Source organism: Saccopteryx bilineata, chromosome 10 (genome assembly GCF_036850765.1).
Source record: "Saccopteryx bilineata isolate mSacBil1 chromosome 10, mSacBil1_pri_phased_curated, whole genome shotgun sequence".
NCBI classification, from domain to species: Eukaryota; Metazoa; Chordata; class Mammalia; order Chiroptera; family Emballonuridae; genus Saccopteryx; species Saccopteryx bilineata.
The window spans coordinates 9,345,770-9,363,872 of NC_089499.1; the positions used below are offsets into that span (position 1 = coordinate 9,345,770).

The window sequence follows — 18,103 nt, forward strand, 5'->3', positions numbered from 1 at the left end:
GCCTGGCCAATCGGAGCCTCGCATTCCTCCAGCACCAATAACTTTGCCCAGGGATAGCCACGTGGCCGAACAAGAGCCAGGGTGACTCCAGAAGCTGTCCTCCCAGGCTTCTGAAAGCAGGACCTGCACTCAGAAGGGCTGCCACCATCTGGCCATCACACAGTGCCCGAGACTGAGGCTAACACAGTGAGAGGTGGGGCCAGAAACCGAAGAGAAAGTAACTTCTGAGGGCATCGCTAGAATGAACTTCCTTCTCGCTTAAGGCAGTGTGGGTTTGCTCGTCTGTGCTGTCCAACACGAGCCACGGTGAATCCATCCGCACCTGCACAAGGAAGCGGCCCGGCCACCTCTGGGCCTCGCATTCCTCAGCCCTGACACACAGGCTCAGTCCAGCTCCCTTTCCCGAGGGCGTTCCGAGCATGCTCCGAGCCCGGGGGACGTGGGGCCGGGCAGGCGAGGTGGACAGGCAGAGTGTGGAGGTCATCGGGCCGGCCCGGCGGGGCCATGCTGACATCGAGAGCTAAGCAGGCCCAAGGAGGACATGGTGGCAGAAGGCTCAGTGCTTGGCTGCATTCTGGGGCAGACAGGAAGGAGGAGGGGACAAGGAGGAAACTAGGACACAGTTCTGAGATGTAGGACCCAAGGCCAGGTGACGTCTCTGTTCTAGGCATGTGCAGTGGGAGGAGTCGGGGGACAGCCCGGGGACTGTCCTGCTGCCGGCCTCAGGGGTGCTGCCTGGGTTGGAGGTCGGAACTGGGGGTCACTGGCACACAGGTGGGCTGTCCGGGCATGGGCGAGGCTGCATCCCCTGGCGAGCAGGCAGAGCGAGGGGGAAGGAAGGCCCGCCTCAGTCCGAAGGTTTTCTGGGGGTGGGCAGCGGAGTAAGCAGAAATGGCGGAGCAACAGGAGGACGGGCCAAGGGACCCTCAAGTCCTTTCACAGCACAAAGCTCTGTGGCTTTCCCTTTGCCTCGGGAACACGGTCCCCGCAGAAGGAGAGGCAGGACCCCCATCTGGAGCAGGGGCGCAGCCTCCCACCGAGGCTGGGACCGCGGAGGGCGGGGGGGGGAGGAGACCACCCTCCTCTCCCGGCCCGACCCCAGTTAGGACACTCACCAGGAAGTCTTCCTCACAGAACACCTTGCCATTGACGAAATAAAAGGCCTTTCCTCTCAGCTTCCGGCCTGCGGAAAGACACAAGGCGAGGTGAGAAGGACATGTGACTGCGCAGCAGACGGAGAGGGGAGGCGGGCAGGCTCTCTCCGGGCCGGAATAAACACGCAAGACATGCCAACGGTCGCCAAGTTTCTGGTTACTGAAAGCTGCTGGCGGCCCTTGGCAGTGGGCAGGCTGAGGCTAGGAGGTGGCCCCTGAGGGGGTGCTGCCCGGTGGGACAGCGGAGGGCTGGCTGAGACATCTGGCCGGGAAGCCAGCGAGACGTGGTGACAGGGTGGCCGGCAACAGTCTCTTGTGAGCCTGCTCTTTCCCGCAGGTGTTTGGGACCATCCCCTTTGACGGGTTCTCCAGGGGACGCTGGTGACAGCCAATCAGGACGGTCCTATGAATTGGTCGAGTCTTTTTTTTTTTTCTTCTTATTTTCAGACATTTTTTTAATCGGAACTATAGAAAATACCCATGGTTGGAAGAATACTGATTTTTCTTGTTTTCGTGTGATCTAAATGGGGAGAGCAGGCGCGGGAAGAACTCAAAGCACCCTGACTCCTTAGCTATAGCTTTAGTCTCCACAAAGCCAGACACTGACAAGGATAACTCAGATAATCATTTCCTTTGATCCCGTATGGAAAAAAATCAACCCACAATGGGCCACGTGCTCAAGGTAAGCAGGAGCACCCCCGCGGGAGAGCCTGGGCCCGTACCTCAGCAGGATGCCCAGCTCCGGGCATATTTCCAATGCCAGGCGCAAAACATACCCAGCAGACTCCATGGGGATTTCAGAAACTGAAGGGATTCTGAACACTAGTGGAGCCAACCCCCTGGAGCCAGGGTCACAACATGAAACCGAAGTCACCAACCCCTGGAGCCAGGGTCCACACATGAGACCGAAGTCACCAACCCCTGGAGCCAGGGTCCACACATGAAACCGAAGTCACCAATGTTACAAATACTAACCGTGCTAGAGACACAAAGAAACCCACTGAGTGTCCCCAGAGCAGGCAGAGCACAGGGCGACAGAGCAGAGACTGTCAGCGTGGACTTGCTGGACCTCGGCGAGGACCCTAAAAGTCACCACGCAGAGGAAAAGCCACAGAAAAGGAAGCAAATTTAACTACAAAAGATAGATCGCAAGAAACGATGGGATTAAAAAATTTGAACTTTGTGAGATTAAAAAACAAACAAACTACCGGCAACTGTCTCTGACGTTGGCATGGAAAAGGATTTCTTAGGTAAGACATAAAAAGCACATGTTATACAAGTAAAGACTGATAAACATGACATGATAAAAATCTAAACTTGTTTGACATAAAACAACAAACACAAACTTTGACAGACAAAACTGTTGAAAAACTGCTTCTCAGCAGGAAGACAGAGAAAGAGGGTGAGGCCGGTGGACCGGAGGCCCCGTGGAGAGAGCCAGCAGACAGAGGAGGCAGAAGAGCGCCCCCTGGCCAGGTGAGCGTGACATGCAGGCTGGGAGGCTGGAACCGAGCTGGAGGTTAGGGACGTAGACTCGCAGGCTGACCATCCACTCTTCTGATTCTGTACAACCACCTCTCAGGAAGGCCCCGTCCTTCTCCTGGCCTGGGTAGACCCTCCTTTGTGCAGTGCTTGTTGCTGCCAGACTGACTCTTGTCTCAGTGTCTCCCCAACCCTCTGATTGGTTCCTGTAGACTTTTGGATACTCTGAATATATGCTACACTCCTTGAGGATATAACGTAATTTCAGCTTAGACAGTAGGAGGGTTTGCCAGCGGTCTGACCGAGGACAATAAATGCCAAGTTGAAGAAATAAAAGGCAAGACCAGGGATCGGAAGATGCCTGCAACCCATGTAACAAGGTACTAGTAACAAAAAACATAAAAACACACCAACGACTGATAAGACAAAGACAAGTAACCCAATGGAAAAATGGGCAAAGGATAGGAAGGGAGAGTGCAAAGAAGAGAAAACCTGTTAAATCCTAACCGTTTTATTTATTTATTTATTTATTTATTTATTTATTATTAAGTGAGAAGCGGGGGGGGGGGGGGGAGACAGACTCCTGCTTGTGCCCCAACCGGGATCCACCCAGTAAGCCCCCTAATAGGTGATGCTCTGCCCATCTGGAACCACTGCTCTGTTGCTCAGCAACCGAGCTATTTTAGCCCTTGAGGCAAGGCCATGGTGCCATCCTCAGCGCCTGGGGCCAACTTGCTCAAACCATTCAAGCCATGGCTGCGGGAGGAGAAGAAAGAGAGAAAAGAGGGGGGGGGGTGTGCAGAAGCAGATGGTCGCTTCTCCTGTGTGCTCTGACTGGGAATCAAACCTGGGACTTCCACATGCTGGGCCGACACTCTACCACTGAGCTGACTGGCCAGAGCCTCTAACCATTTTAAAAGATGTTCAATCCCACCACAAATTGTAATGGAGTGAAGAGTATAAAAACTGCAGTGGAACATATGTTAGAAGGCTACAAGTCTTTAGTGCTCCAAACTTTTTTTCCTGTCCTTCCCTGAAAGTTAGTTACCCTCACTTCTACAAGGTTCTACCTTGTAGAACCTTCACAAATATTTCCTGACGCTGCTAACCTAAGGTAACAACATGAGTGCTTACAACTAAGTGATTTCAAGGTTCACTAACAGAACCCCCTAGCAGCCATGGACGTTCATTTTAATTACTTTACTTCCTCCATTCTAGGATTTTCCCACAGGGATGTTGAGAAAGGAGGTGAGGCTGCACCTGCTGGAGAGGCCACTAGAGGGAGTCAGGAGGCTGCTTAAAAACCCGCACAGGACTTCCTAGACAGGTGAGGCTTCTGGCCCAATGGGGCAGACACCCAGCTCTGGGCCTAAGAACGGGCCCAGGAAGTTCCAAGGAATCTAAGCTGGGAATTAATTTTTTGTTTTAATAGAAGGCAGATTTCTTCTGTTCCAAAAAATCATCAAGGAGGATCATTAAACTTGCCAGAGCTTTGAACCATCTCGTATTCTTAAGGAACACAGATTAAACAAGAGCTTTCTCACTTACGATATCAACAACAACAAAAATTTTTTTTAAGTGATGACAGTCATCTGTGATTGCAGTCGCTGCATATTTCTGTAAGCTACTGAGTAGTGTAAAATGATGAACTCTGTTTGGAAAAGAAACTTTTAAAAATGTTTATCTCTGACTCAGCAGGGCAGTGCGGGACTTAGCGTAGGGAAAGAATCTGAAATGTGAATAAATATTTACTTAGGTCTAAACTGGCAGCCTTAGAGAAATGACTGCATAAAACAGAGCATATTTAAATGTTGGAATATTATACAGTCATTTAAAATACCATTCAAGTAAGTGTTTCAGTAATACTGGCAAATGCTTATACTATAGAAAGACACTCAAAATACGGCGGGAAGTGGTAAAAGCCAGCTGGACAACTGTATTGATACTACAATTCCATTTTAGTAACTCACACTCGCACACACACATGTGCACACACAGACTCCCGACAGGCAAAAGCAAACACCTGGAGGACTGCACACTCACACCAATAGTGGTCACTACTGGTAGATGGTATTATAGGAAAACTCCACTTTCTATTTTATACATTTTTTTAAAAACCTACATAATATTATGTAGTACCAATAGGTTGTATTAAAGGGAAGTTTCATTTACTACTTTATCCATTTCAATATTTGAAAATTTTTTTTGTAATATTAGGAATGCTAGGAGAGGATATGAGAGGAATTTTCACTTTTTGCTTCATACATTTCTCCATTAAAATGTTCCAGAATTATGTATTTGTAATCTAAAAAGTACATTTTTAATTCTTAAAAGAAAACCCTGATGTAATAATACGAAAAATAAAAGATTTAAAAATTGTGAGCTTCAACTATGCAAAGAAGAAATTCAAAGAAAAATGACTAGAAAAAAGAAATGTGCCCAAGACTGACAGCGCCTCTGAATTAGATTTACACGTGGGCATCACAGGAGGTGAGGGGTGTGACAGGGGTTAGGGGGGTGTTCACATTTCTTTGCTTCTTTATACTTTCCTATACCTCCTCAAACTTTTAATAACAAACTTTTAAATTTCATCATTTAAAAAATTGCCAAGCTGGCTAAATAATCCTTCTCGCTTCCTGTCCCCAGGGAAAAAGTCCCATGTCCAGAGGCCAGGGAAGGGGCTTAGAGGGTACATCTGCTTTTCCTTTATTCCAACCCCCCCCAAAAAAAACATTGAGGACTCCTCCCACAGACCCAAGAGGGTGGGACCTTGGTCCGCGCTGGAGGATGCAAACTCCAGTTTCTACTTCAGTTTAGACACCCAATCCCACATCCAAATTTTTTAGTTTGTATTTTTCAATGGAACAAAAGAAGCTAACATCTGTTGATTACCTTCAATGTTTCAAGTACTGCATTTAAACTTCCGTTTATTAAAAAATATATATATATTTTTTAAACGTTTAAAAACACTGTCCCACGTTACTGCATCATTAGCACCCCTTTCTGTCCCTGTCCCACCACATGCCTCTTACAGAGAAGTCCGCACATCACTCCCTGGCACCTCTCTGGGTTTCAGGGAGGCAGACAGGGAGGCAGAAAGGAAGTCCACCCCATGCCAACGTCACGGAGCAGCCAGGAGGCGGGAGTGGGCTCTTCTTTGGAATCACTGGAGATGGCAGCCCAGCACTGCTCCCAGCTCTCTGGGTTTTCCTTTTCCCTTCATATAAAACACAATACTCACGAGTTAAACGCTATCATCTGCATTTGGTAAAGTTTCAGGCTCAGAGAGGCTGGCCCAGGAGTGAGTGGGCAGGGCAGGGCAGGGCAGGGCGGGGACCCAGGCCGGTGTGACTCCGAGTGCATGCTTGTCCCACAGTGCCATGAGACACCCCCCACCCCCGTGTTGAGTGCACACCGGTATGTGGAATCCAGTTTCCTCCTACCAGGGAATGGAGAAGGGAAATTTCCATTTCCGAAGCACTTTCTATTTACTGGGCACTTTGCCTACATTATATCTCACTTAATTATCTTGACGATTCTGTAAAAATCTCTTGCAGTGGCACACACATGGGAATAAAATGACTGGTGACGGGCTCCTAGCTTCTCCCATAGGCACGACGGTGGGAAGGTGCCGTCAGCAAGAAAAACAGCAAGCAACCGCGTCTTGAGGAGCAGGGCGGCAGAGGGAAAGTGATCACTGCAGATCTGCCCCATGAAACAGACGCTAACTAACCCGGAAACTCCTGGAATCACAGCCACTGTCCTGAGAGTTCCTTTCGAGAGCGGGACCCAGGCCGTCCTCACGGCCATATAAGCGAGGACAGCCGACCACCACTAGGTGGCCCCACAGCCAGGACCAGGACGGGTTGGCGCGGAACAGCCCACGGAGAGCTGCAGGCTGGCCGGTAGAAGAGGCTGGCCGCGGTCACTTCCTAAATCCTGCAATAACGTGACCCGCACTTCGGGCAGTTCAATCCACTTGTCGCTGTGCGCAACGCCTACACATCAGCCAGGCCCCTTTGCCTATTGGATGAAACCAGGTAGCAGAACTAGGATTGACACCCAGGTCAAAGTCACCACTTCCTGCCACACATACACACTATCTCTTTTTGTCCCAGAAGAAATCTCTCTCAAACCAGGCGGAAGAAGGTGGATTTCTTACCCTTCCCAATCAAACGTCATGGGAGTCGAGTGGGGACAAGTCTCCCTGTCCTTACTCCCTAAGAGCAGCACATGCATGATGGCGGGGACACCAAGGAGCCAGCCATGGCACCAGTGCTCAGAGACCGAGGACACAGTGGAACGGTAGAGGGCTGAGCACCAAAGTCTGAGGCCAGCGGTTCTCAAACCTCAGCATACTTCCCAGCCAGCTGGCGGGTCTGTGAAAACACAGATTTCGGGGTCCCAGCCCCAGAGATTCTGACTCGGCAGGTCTGGGAGGCTGAGGAGCTATCTGCCTCTCCCAGGCGGCGCCGCGGGTACGGGCCCAGGGACCGCGCTCGGAGAACCACCGAGGCCGGGCTCTGCCCTAGCATTGCCACTTGATGAGATCCATCTCGGTCAAACAAAGGTGCTGAGACCTCGCCCACCCCTGAAAACGCAGCCTCAAACACAACGCCAGTGGAGGGAGAGGGCGCGACAGCGTGACATCTTGAAGATCCCAGTTTCGGAAGAATCATCCCGCTCTGGGCAGAGGAGTTCCCTGCCCCAGGAAACAGCTAGCCATACGCATGCCCGAAGCACAGCAGTGTTTTCCCGAGCTTTAGAGAACAGTCACCAAAGTTGCTCTTTGAGTTTATAAAATATTGACTAACAAATGTACAGACTCATTAAGAAGGCCCTGGAAAAGCCACTTCCCATAGACACAGCGAATGAATATTTTATCTCTGCCTTCGGGGCGCCTGCAGCTGAAAGCTAGCAAGGCTGATGTGACAGACGCCAGCCGCGGAGGGTGTCACAGTCAGCATCTCATCTGACCACTGCACCAACTGGCCACATTCCCCATTCTCCTTCTCTAGAAATGGAAGTGACACATCTACTCTGGAAAAGTAATCGATCCTTACCTGTAAGACCTCACCACAAATTTTAATTTCCCAAATATCTCCCTCAAAAGTAAAAATGTGAGGTTTGCCTGACAGGGTGGTGGTGCAGTGGATAGAGCGTGAGCCTGAGATGCTGAGGACCCAGGTTCGAAACCCCGAGGTCGCCAGTTTGAGTGCAGACTCATTGGCTTGAGCATGGGATCAGAGACATGACTCCACGGTCGCTGGCTTGAGTCCACGGTCGCTGGCTTGAAGCCCAAGGTTGCTGGCTTGAGTCCAAGGTCACTGGCTCGAGCAAGGGGTCACTGGATAGGCTGGAGCCCCCACCCCTTCTCAAGGCACGTATGAGAAACAATCAATGGACAACTAAAATCAGGCAACTACATGTTGATGCTTCTCATCTCCTTCCCTTCCTGTCTGTCTGTCTCTCCCTCCCACTCTCAAAAAAAAAAAAAAAAAAATAGTGGAACAACACCATTTAAATTAAGAGGAGCTCTCTGTAGGGAGCACGCCCACGTCTTTCCCCAGCCCTGGCCCCAGGCACCTTTTCCTGCCTCTCTCTCCTGACCTTCCAGAGCCCTCCTTCTGTCTCTGACTTGTTCCCTGAGCCTGTTTCTTCTACGGCTCACTCCTACCTCTGTGACTTTCTAAACTTTCTCTTATAGTTTGAAAAATAAATTAAAAGAAAAGAACTATCAACCTAGAATTCTATAACCCAGCAAAAAATACCTTTTCGAATCAAAGGTGAAATAAAGATGAACTCAGACATTCAAAATCTGAAAGAATTTACCAGCAGCAGATATGTATACTACAGAAAGAAGAAATTGTGAAAGTAGTCCTTTCGTTCTGGTATGGATTTCTGAGAGACTTTCTTCTCCCCTATATGTATCTTACAATGCGACTATATTACCTTTGCGATATATAAAACACTAAAAATAATCAACTTCACTGATTATTTCTCATAAATACGTGAACTCGGGTTTAGAAACAGAGACTTTACTGCAACTGTCCAACACAGCAGGCACTCGGCACATGTGGCTATTTCAATTGAAACTTTAATTAAAGCGAGATAAAGTTAAAATGTCAACTATTCGGTCACACTGCCCACACTTCAAGTGCTTCACAGCCACATGGGGCGTTGGCTGCCGTATGGACTCCTGTGAGTCTGGAGTTCAGAGAAGCAGCCAGAGGCCTGCAGGCGAAACGCAGGTACGGGGCACTGGGCGGAGAGGCGGCTGCAGGTCACGGCCACGTTCCCAGGCCGCGTCGGGCCCCTGGAACGCTCACCAAGATGCACGCACCTGGGCTCTGCTCTCTAGACTTCGGGGGTCAGGATCTCTGCAGGTGCAGCCAGGCATCTGCACTCCAAAAGGCCCCTCGTGACTGTGGCCAACGCACAGTAAAGGGTGAGGACCGTGGGCGCGATGGCAGGAACACACGTGGCAGGCCACCGAGAACTACTGAGTTGGGACCCCAGTGCCCCATGTACCAGCTGTGCAGCCTCTCTGAGACTCCACTTCTTCTTGTGTAGATGAGTGTGGCTGGGAGGCGAAGGGGGGGAGCCGTGAGGAGACAGGGCAGCTGCTCCATGGATGCTGGCTGACGTTACAACCGGCACCAGAGGCCCAGAGGCCCCGATGGAAACTGGGGGAGTAAAAGCAATAGTCGGTGAGGAAACACGAGAGAGAGAGGAAGTGAGGAGGGAAGGGAAAGTAAAGGAGAAGGAAGATGAAAGGGCCTGTATTAGTCAGGGTTCTCCAGGGAACAGAACTAACAGAGTGTGTGTGTGTGTGTGTGTGTGTGTGTACACAGATGGGTTTATTGGCTCACATAATTATAGAGGATCACAGGTCCCAAGATCGGCAGTCAGCAAGCTGGAAGCCCACGAGAGCTGATGGTGTCGTTCTAGTATAAAGGCAGGAAAACAACAGATGTCCCAGGTCCAATCTCCTCCCTCGTGGGAGGGTGAACCATTCTGTGGTATTCAGGTCTTCAACTGGAAGGATGAGAGCCATCCATTTGGAAGGGCAATCTGCTTTATTCAGTCTACCAATATATATATATATATATATATATATATATATTTTTTTTTTTTTTTAATTTGAGAGAGACAGGAAGGGACAGAAAAGGAGGAGAGAGATGAGAAGCATCAACCCATTGTTGCTTCACTTTAGTTGTTCACTGATTGCTTCTCATACGTGCCTTTACTGGAGGGCTCAAACTGAGCCAGTGACCTCTTGCTCAAGCCAGTGACTTTGGGCTTCAAGCCAGTGACCCTTGGGTGCAAGCCAGTGACCCTTGGGCGCAAGCCAGTGAGTGATCGTGGGAAGATGTTGATGATCCGGTGCTCAAGTCAGCGACCTTGGGCTTCAAGCCAGTGACCTTTGGGTCCAAGCCAGTGAGTGACCTTGGGATCATGTTGAAGATCCTGCAGTTAAGCCAGTGACCCTGTGCTCAAGCTGGCGCACCCATGCTCAAGCCATGGAGCCTGTGCTCAAGCTGGCGACCCCAGGATTTCAAACCAGGGACCATAGCATCCCTGGTCGACACTATCCATTGAGCCACCACCTGGTCAGGTTCAATGCCCCAACTGTTAATCTCATCTAGAAACATCCTCACAGAGAGATACACCTAGAATAATGTTTGATCAGGTGTCTGGGTACCCCATGGCTCCTCAAACTGACACATAAAATTAACCATCATAGGACCAGAGTTGGGACAGAAATTTAAGAGAGATAGAACATTTAAGAGAGCCAAGGAGACCCAAGCAGTGTCTATGATGTCAGAATAAAGTCCAGACCTCCAGAAGAGATCTCCGTCCCTAAGTCCAGGATTCTGGCTCTCAGATGAAGCACCCAGTGGAACACCTTCGTGCTAATTAGGGTGTAGTGCCCCCTGGCATAGTGGTATACTCTCCATTCTCCTCTGAGAGGTGGGGGAACAGGTGACACATTGGGTCCAACCGGTTCTCACCCCCGCTCTGGGATTACTGAAGGAAAGGAAAGCAGACTTCTACCCAAAACCAAGCGTGTGCTTGGAACGTAGGTGTGGCAACTGATGCCGTAGTTACACTGGAGTTACCGGTACAATAAAGTTCAAAAACCCAACTCGGTCAATGTGTCACCAGCACAAAGAATATCATGTTCTTCTATGTCAGGAACTCCGTGGCCTCTGGTTGAGTCCACAAAGTCAGCCCGAAGAAACCAAGTCCAGTCCCAATTCCAGGACGCCCAGCAGAACTCTTCGCTAGAGCCGGACCAGGGAGAGCCTTTGATAGCACGCCAAGGAGAAGCTGCCCTCTGCTCTCTGCTGACCCGCACGGCCCTTAGCCCAGCGGTCTGTCTGGTTGTTTCCTGATTTCTCCTTCGCCCACTGATTTCCTTTAGGATCTGCCTGCTCTTCTTGACTCACATTCTTGATCTTCAGCTTCTTCCTTAGATCCAGCTGACTCATTTGGCTCGTAGATAAATACTGAATACGACGGGAAACATTGGGATGACTCTGCGGCCCAGAAATTCAGGGATCAAAGGCCTTAAGACGGAAGAGATTTCTGATCAAAGTCCTTAACCCATTTCTCTACTACGGGTGCAGCCGCTATGGAGTTCTAGGTCCCCCTCCTCCGGGTCCCCGGCAGTATTTCTGCATTCACCATCGGGGAGCATCTGAAAACCCAGACTTTGTTATCAGACAGTCCCCTGTCTGCAGCTGGACCTGAGACATCGGGGCAAGACCCCGTATCCAGACCCAGTCCCTGTCTGCAGCACACATTCTCTCTCAGCTAAAGGTACCGAGAGAGTGTGTGTGTGTATACAGAGACTGGCTGACAGCAAGGGCTGTCAGTCCACACAGTCCTGGGCTCGAGTGCAGACCACTGTACTTAACCGCCACGTAGCCAATCACTGAACTCCCCAAACCACGGTCTGCTCATCTGTAAAATGAGGGTGACGACAATGCCGAACTCACGGGATTGTTACAGGGTTCAGGGAGCTTCCGCGGGCGGGGGGTCGGTGTGGGGTCAGGCTGGCAGTGAGCTAGAAAGCTCCCCTATAAATGATGATGCAGTTTATATAACGTCACTTCGCTGCAACGTTGAGGAGGTGTCTTGGGAACTTCACCCTCGTTTCTGTCAACTAGCCGATGGTGAAACTGATTTAGCTATACCTCATTTTGCTTCGAGTCTTAGAACGGATCGATGACATTAAGGGAGGCCTTACTATATTTATAAATATGGTGATGACTGTTTTGAGAAAACCTGCCATGAATTAAGGAAGACTTCCCTAATTCAGGCTCCACTCTTGCAGACTGAGCATTTCCAAAGTCAACGATCAAGGTACACAGGGCTTCAGAGGTGGGACTGAGACTTGGTAAGAAGAACAAAGTAGCCAACCGGAAGCCCCCTGCACTTCACAGCTGCCCAGAGGGTGAGTCTCGGACACGGACTGGTTCGCCAGAACCTCTGCCGCACACGCTGGCCTCTTCCCTACTTGCTGCATTTACCTGGTGGAATGGAATGGCACTCTATTGTTTCAGATCCAGGGAGTCTGTCCCTTAGACAGACACACCCCCACCCCCACCCCCACACACACACTGGGTCTAAACGTGTGAGATTGCACTAGAAAATCCATTCACAATTCTACACAGGCATGGATGTTTGGCTTTCGGAAGGTGAAATGAGCAATGACATGCCTTCTTTTTTTTTTTTTTTTTTTTTAGATTTTATTTATTCATTTTTATTAGAGAGAGAGAGAGAGAGAGAGAGAGAACAGGGGGAGAAGCAGGAAGCATCAACTCCCATATGTGCTTTTCCCAAGCAAGCCCAGGGTTTTGAACCGGCGACATCAGCATTCCAGGTCGACGCTTTATCCACTGCGCCACCATGGGTCAGGCCAATGACATGCCTTCTTAATTTTGCTGTTGTTTTTCCCCTCAGGCAGGGCTGACAGGTCACCGGTTACCCCCACCTGGGAAACTGAAAGTCACCAGTTCTGGCCTTGGCTTGCACATCACAGCACTGTCCCCTATCTGGCCCTGGGTGGCCTTCCTCTGAGTGCAGGATGGCACTAGGCACAATTTCCATCACCCCGGACCGCCTGCCCCCCAATCCCCACTGCCAGGACCTGGGCACCCCCAGGTTCCATGAGCCCCAGGGGAGGAAAGCACTGGACTCTCTTATCTAGCCCATCACCTTCCACCTCACACAACACCGACAGCGTCACGAACAAGCCGTGACATGGGAAACAGGTTCCCCCAGCTCCAGGATGGAGTTAGGTTCATCTTTACAAAATGAACAAAATCTTATTTTTCTGGACCTGCAGCTGCCTTGGAGTGAGGACACAGAGCCTCGCCTTCCTTGTCCCTCAAAGTCATTTCCAGAAGGTGCCGACGGGAACGCCACTTGACCCCACAAGTCCAGCACACTTTTCCCTCCTCATCCACCCCTCTGAAGCCGCAGATGGGCGCCAGCGTCCCCTCAGACAGGCCACTTGACGCCCGGTGGCTGCCAGCCACGGCCATGCCCCCATGCCCCCCCTCCCTACTGACCCTCCCCTCCGCTCCTCGGTGTGCCGAGAGTCCGGTTGGGGGCACGGCCACTTGCGTAGGCAGCGCCTGTTGGGGGAGATACCCACAGCACACATCTCCATGGCAACCAAACACATGCTGCTCAAGGAGCATGTCAAGAGGGAAGGAACTTGAACAAACCACAGAAACGCCCACACACGGCACCCTGAAGCTACTTCTGGGAACAAACACCAAGGACACAATTCAGCAGAGGGGTAAGAATGCGTGCACAGGGACACTCGCCGGGGCTGTGGGCGGCCACCGACAGGCTGGGGACGCGCTGATGCCACAAGCACTGGGACGCCGCTGCCGCTCGTTACCAAGTAACGGTTCAAATGATCATTGTGAAGACGGCAGAGGCCCGGGTGAGTTTATGAGAAAAGAGTAGATCAGAACATATACGACACCTTTACTCGCTATGATAACAATTCTAAAAACTTTGAAAAATTTATGGACAAATTTGAATAAATTTGGACAAAGCCTAGAAGGGAAAATTCAACTGAGAACACCTGTGTTACAATAACACAACAGCCTCTGCCTCCAAAGTTGTCTTGGTGACTGTCACGCTGTTCTTGCAACTAAACAGAGCTGGACGCATAGTTGCTTCTTGTCAGCAGTGCGGAGCCCCCCCGGGGTGCCCTGGAGTGCACACACCCACCCCAGAGGGACGGGCAGACCTCGGAGGGAACACCCGGTCCCACCCAGAACCCAGGAGGATGGGAGGCTGTCAGTGCATCTTCCTAACCCTCTCCTGGGTGCCTGTCACTGCCACGAAACCACTTCTCCAACCACAGGTCAGGCCCAGAGTTTTGTTTTAATAAATTATCGATACAATCTGAGAAGTGAGTGTGTACTCACGCGTGTATGTGTGCGCGCGCAGTTACAGAAATGTATCTCTAGAGTGTTTTAAGCCAGATTATTTTCATAAGTGAAACAGGAAAATACAGACACACATGTGCACACTCACAAGCACGCACACTAACCAATCAGGGAGACAAGGACGTACAAGGCTAATCCAGATTTGTAGCCTCGGATCCTGGTGTCAGCTCCATGCTAGGTTTTCCATCCTGAGAAACTTTCTTCCCGTCTCCGCGCCCCCATTTCCTCTTCCCCCAAGGACGAGGGGTGGGACTGCATGAGCCTGGCCCCCGCGGTGCCATCCCCCCCATGCCGGGGTCACAGACACTCCTGAGAACCGCAGAGCCGGGCCAAGATCGCCCTGGGCCTCCTGCTGCGAGCAGTTACAGGGCAGCAATGGTCACTCAGACAGGCACACACTTCTAGTGTCCACCAGAAGCTGCTCAGACAATGCTGGGGGCTGTGGCCACTCCCTCCGAGAAGACAGGAAGCTGGGTATTTATACACAAAAGGACAGTGGTGCAGGCCGGGCCTCAGGGCACACAGGAGGCTCGAGCTCGCTTTCTGAGGGAGTCCCCGTCTCCCTGCCGTCAGCAGCTCTGCTCTGGAGCCTGGATTGCTGGCACCAGAGTCACAGAGAGTGTGGGTCACAGTCTAGATGAGAACCCAGAGAGAAAGCAGGGGCATGACACACTCAGGAGAAATGGTTCCTTCTCCTAGGAGAACCGGGAAGGCTTCCTGGATGAGGCAGCTTTCGAGCTGGGCCCTAAAGGCTGGTCAGAATTTAAATGTATAGAGTGAGTAGAGAGAGGAGATTCTAGGGAGACGTGGCTGTGGAGAAGAGAAATTCAGTTTGACTTGATGAGTTAGTAGGAAGCAGTGATGGAGACCAGACCACAGAGCACTTGAGGGCTGGACCAAGCACAGAGCCGAAGCCGTTGCCTTCCTCCAGCCTCTGTGCCCATCCTAATACGAAGTGCTCAGCTGCTGAGGAGCTGCTAGCTGGTCACGCAGCGGCAGGAGGGACCGACTGGCTCACTCCCAATGTTTCCCCCAACAACTCTCTTTGTTAAAATAATTGCCCGGAAGACAAACAGATTCTACTTTTTTCTCTCTTTTTTTTTTTTTTTTCCCGGGAAATGGAGCAAATATTGAGAAATTGATTAGCAGGAGCCTAAAGTCAAAGACAATTTTTAAAAGAAGGTATGACCAGAACTCTTATCCAGGTAAAACAGGAACATGTGGCAGAGATTTAACTGAACTCATCGGTAATGAGGGAGCCAGCGAGATGTTACAGAAGGAGGCTGCAGAGAACCTCACGTGTGTGCGGCCACCAGGAACAAAGACACAGACTTGCTAAAGACGTGAGACCAATCAATAGTGGTCAATCCCCACAGGGCGACAGTCAACCCCCCCCACCCACACACACACACTGTGTTTGCACTGTCTCAGACGAGAAACACGTATGCTGCCGTCGGGACTGTGCCACCTGCAGGCCGTGATGAGGCGCAGGGACAAGGCAAGGCCCAGGCGTCTGAGAACCGTCAGCCAGACAATGGCGTTTCCGCACAGGGCGCTCCGGAGACTGCTGGCCCATTTCAGTCTTTCACAGGTTTCCCTACTAAGGTGAATAACGATCAACACACAAACTGTAACCCTCAGGCACATGTGTTATGGAAAACGCCAGTGAGGACAGGGCCGGGCATCGCCGGCTCTGGTGACCCCCGGCGGGGCCGGGCGTCGCGGCTCTGGTGACCCCCGGCGGGGCCGCACGTCGCCGGCTCTGGTGACCCCCGGCGGGGCCGGGTGTCGTCGACTCGCCATCGCTGGCTCTGATGACCCCCAGCGGGGCTGGGCATCGCTGGCTCCGGTGACCCCCGGCGGGGCTGGGCATCACTGGCTCTGATGACCCCCCGCTGATTCTCACGAGCAGCCGGGATGGAGAACCACCGGGCCAGATGGTAGGACCCCTTCCTCCCCAACCCTCTGGCTTTGTCGTGGTGTCTCCTCTCACCTGACAACTGCCGGCCTTGGTATAGAATTGGAGAACAGCAGAGGGACATTTTCCAAAAATGCTCCTCAAAACTGATCTTTGGTAGAGAGCATAAAACAAGCACAATTCGTGACTTGGTCAGACTCGGCAAACGCCCAGAAAGGGGTTAGAACCTTCCACCGTGGTCACCATCGAGTCTGTGAGAAGTCTGCCGAGCTGAGCACAGGCCTGGTCCCCCAATTTGCTACTTTCGTCACCAGGCAGTCACAAAGGTGCCCACGGGCATGTGTGCTGGTAGGCGCTGCCACTTGTGCGCAGTGCACACACACGGGCATCCGTGTACACACCCACACACAGGGGTCTCCAAACTTTTTACACAGGGGGCCAGTTCACTGTCCTTCAGACCATTGGAGGGCTACCAAATACAGTGGTCCTCTCACTGACCATCAATGAAAGAGGTGCCCCTTCCAGAAGTGCAGTGGGGGCTGGATAAATGGCCTCAGGGGGCCGCATTGCAGCCCGCGGGCCGTAGTTTGGGGACGCCTGCTCCACACCATACATCAGCCTTCAGATTGAAGACTGGAGGCAGAGTCATGCAGGGCCCGCCTCACACGGGGTACCTGACTGATTCCTCACCTTTCGGCCCCCACCGCAGGGGACAGAACTGACCATGGGCAGCCCTCTGAGAGGCATGACAAACTTGATGTTATTAGGGATCACGTTGAAGCCACTCAACTGATCGCCCAATCCATCCCAGGCAAGCCCTGACGCTCTGTGATCAGTCGCCGTACCGTGATGGGCCCCGCCCGCGTTGGTGGTGGGAAAGCCTGCTCTAGAAGGCACTGTCCTTTCAGGGGAGGCCACGGAGGCTGGGGGCCAGTGTCCCCAGGATGGATGCTCCTCCCTCCCCTCCCTTTCTCGGCCCCCGCGGTCCTGACCCTCCCCCCACACCCCACCCCACCTCGCACCCACACACTTACTGCAGGCTGCACAGGTGAAGCAGGCGTCGTGGTAGAGGTTCCCCATGGCCTGACAGGCCTGGCCGGCCCCAAACACACCTTTGCTGCACTTCACGCAGGCACCTGCGAAGACAAGATCACACCGGTGAGTCGGGAGGACACAGTGGAAACTGAGTCATGAAAAGCAGATGAACAAAAAAAAAAAAAGCCAGACACTCCCGCCCACAAGACGCCGGTCCCCAATCCCAGGGGTCGCTCCTCAGAAATGTCTCTCTCTCACGCTCTTCCCCTCCTCCGGCCTTTCAAGGATCAGTGCTTCCAACCGCAGGGACCAGCCACCAGCCGGGCGTCGGGCCCCCGCTCCGCCTGCCGGCCTCCACTCTGGCCGGCCGGCCTCCCCGGTGTCAGCGCAAAGCTCTCAGAGTCTCCCAGTCTGGAGGACAATGCCCAAAACACGGCACCACGATCACAATATGCCAAGCACGCAGGTTGCAACGTTTCAGCTGAATGACTCCCTTTAATTCGCAGTGGGAGCACCAGCGAGGATTTGCTCTCCTCTCTCTTTACAGAAGTATCAAGCCCCCAGCCCCAGGTCCGTCAGACTGCAAACAGGTGCTCCCCCCCTCCCCCCATCACCTGGCCCCTCAACTCCAAACGCAAGTCCCTAGCCCCTAGGGCAGTGGTTCTCAAACATTTTGAAGTCGGAGCACATTTAAAATCCTACGAGTAATTATAGGCTCACTATATACAAATTTCTGAGAAATACGTTATAATAATTAAGTCAAATATTAAAGAAAAAAAAAAAAAGTCCAAGCATGCTTTTATGATAATTAAATGAAATAAATATGACATAATTAAAGTTAATCTGACATTAAAAAACATTTTTGTTATATTTTTTGTTATGCTTTTTAGAATTCATAAAAAAGAGGGGTTAAAAAAATTAAAAAACGACAAAAAAGTTATCTTTTTATATATATAGATGCATTCTTAGTAAGATTTAGTAAATTCGGCAGGTCCTGGCTTAAATGTGTTAAGTTTTTTCATTCTTGTGTTTAT

At 51.4% G+C, this 18,103-nt stretch overlaps 1 protein-coding gene across 2 annotated transcripts in view; it reads right to left on the minus strand.

Annotated features, from left to right (window-relative positions):
• The window catches only part of LIMD1 (LIM domain containing 1), a 57,073-nt gene that overhangs the window by 9,825 nt on the left and 29,145 nt on the right, over positions 1-18,103 (minus strand). For both annotated transcript variants that reach the window (XM_066244340.1, XM_066244339.1), the window contains 2 exons: positions 17,069-17,170; positions 1,116-1,183 (listed from right to left, as the gene is read on the minus strand). In XM_066244340.1, coding sequence (XP_066100437.1) covers positions 1,116-1,183; positions 17,069-17,170 — 170 coding nt within the window. The remainder of the gene's footprint in view (positions 1-1,115; positions 1,184-17,068; positions 17,171-18,103) is intronic.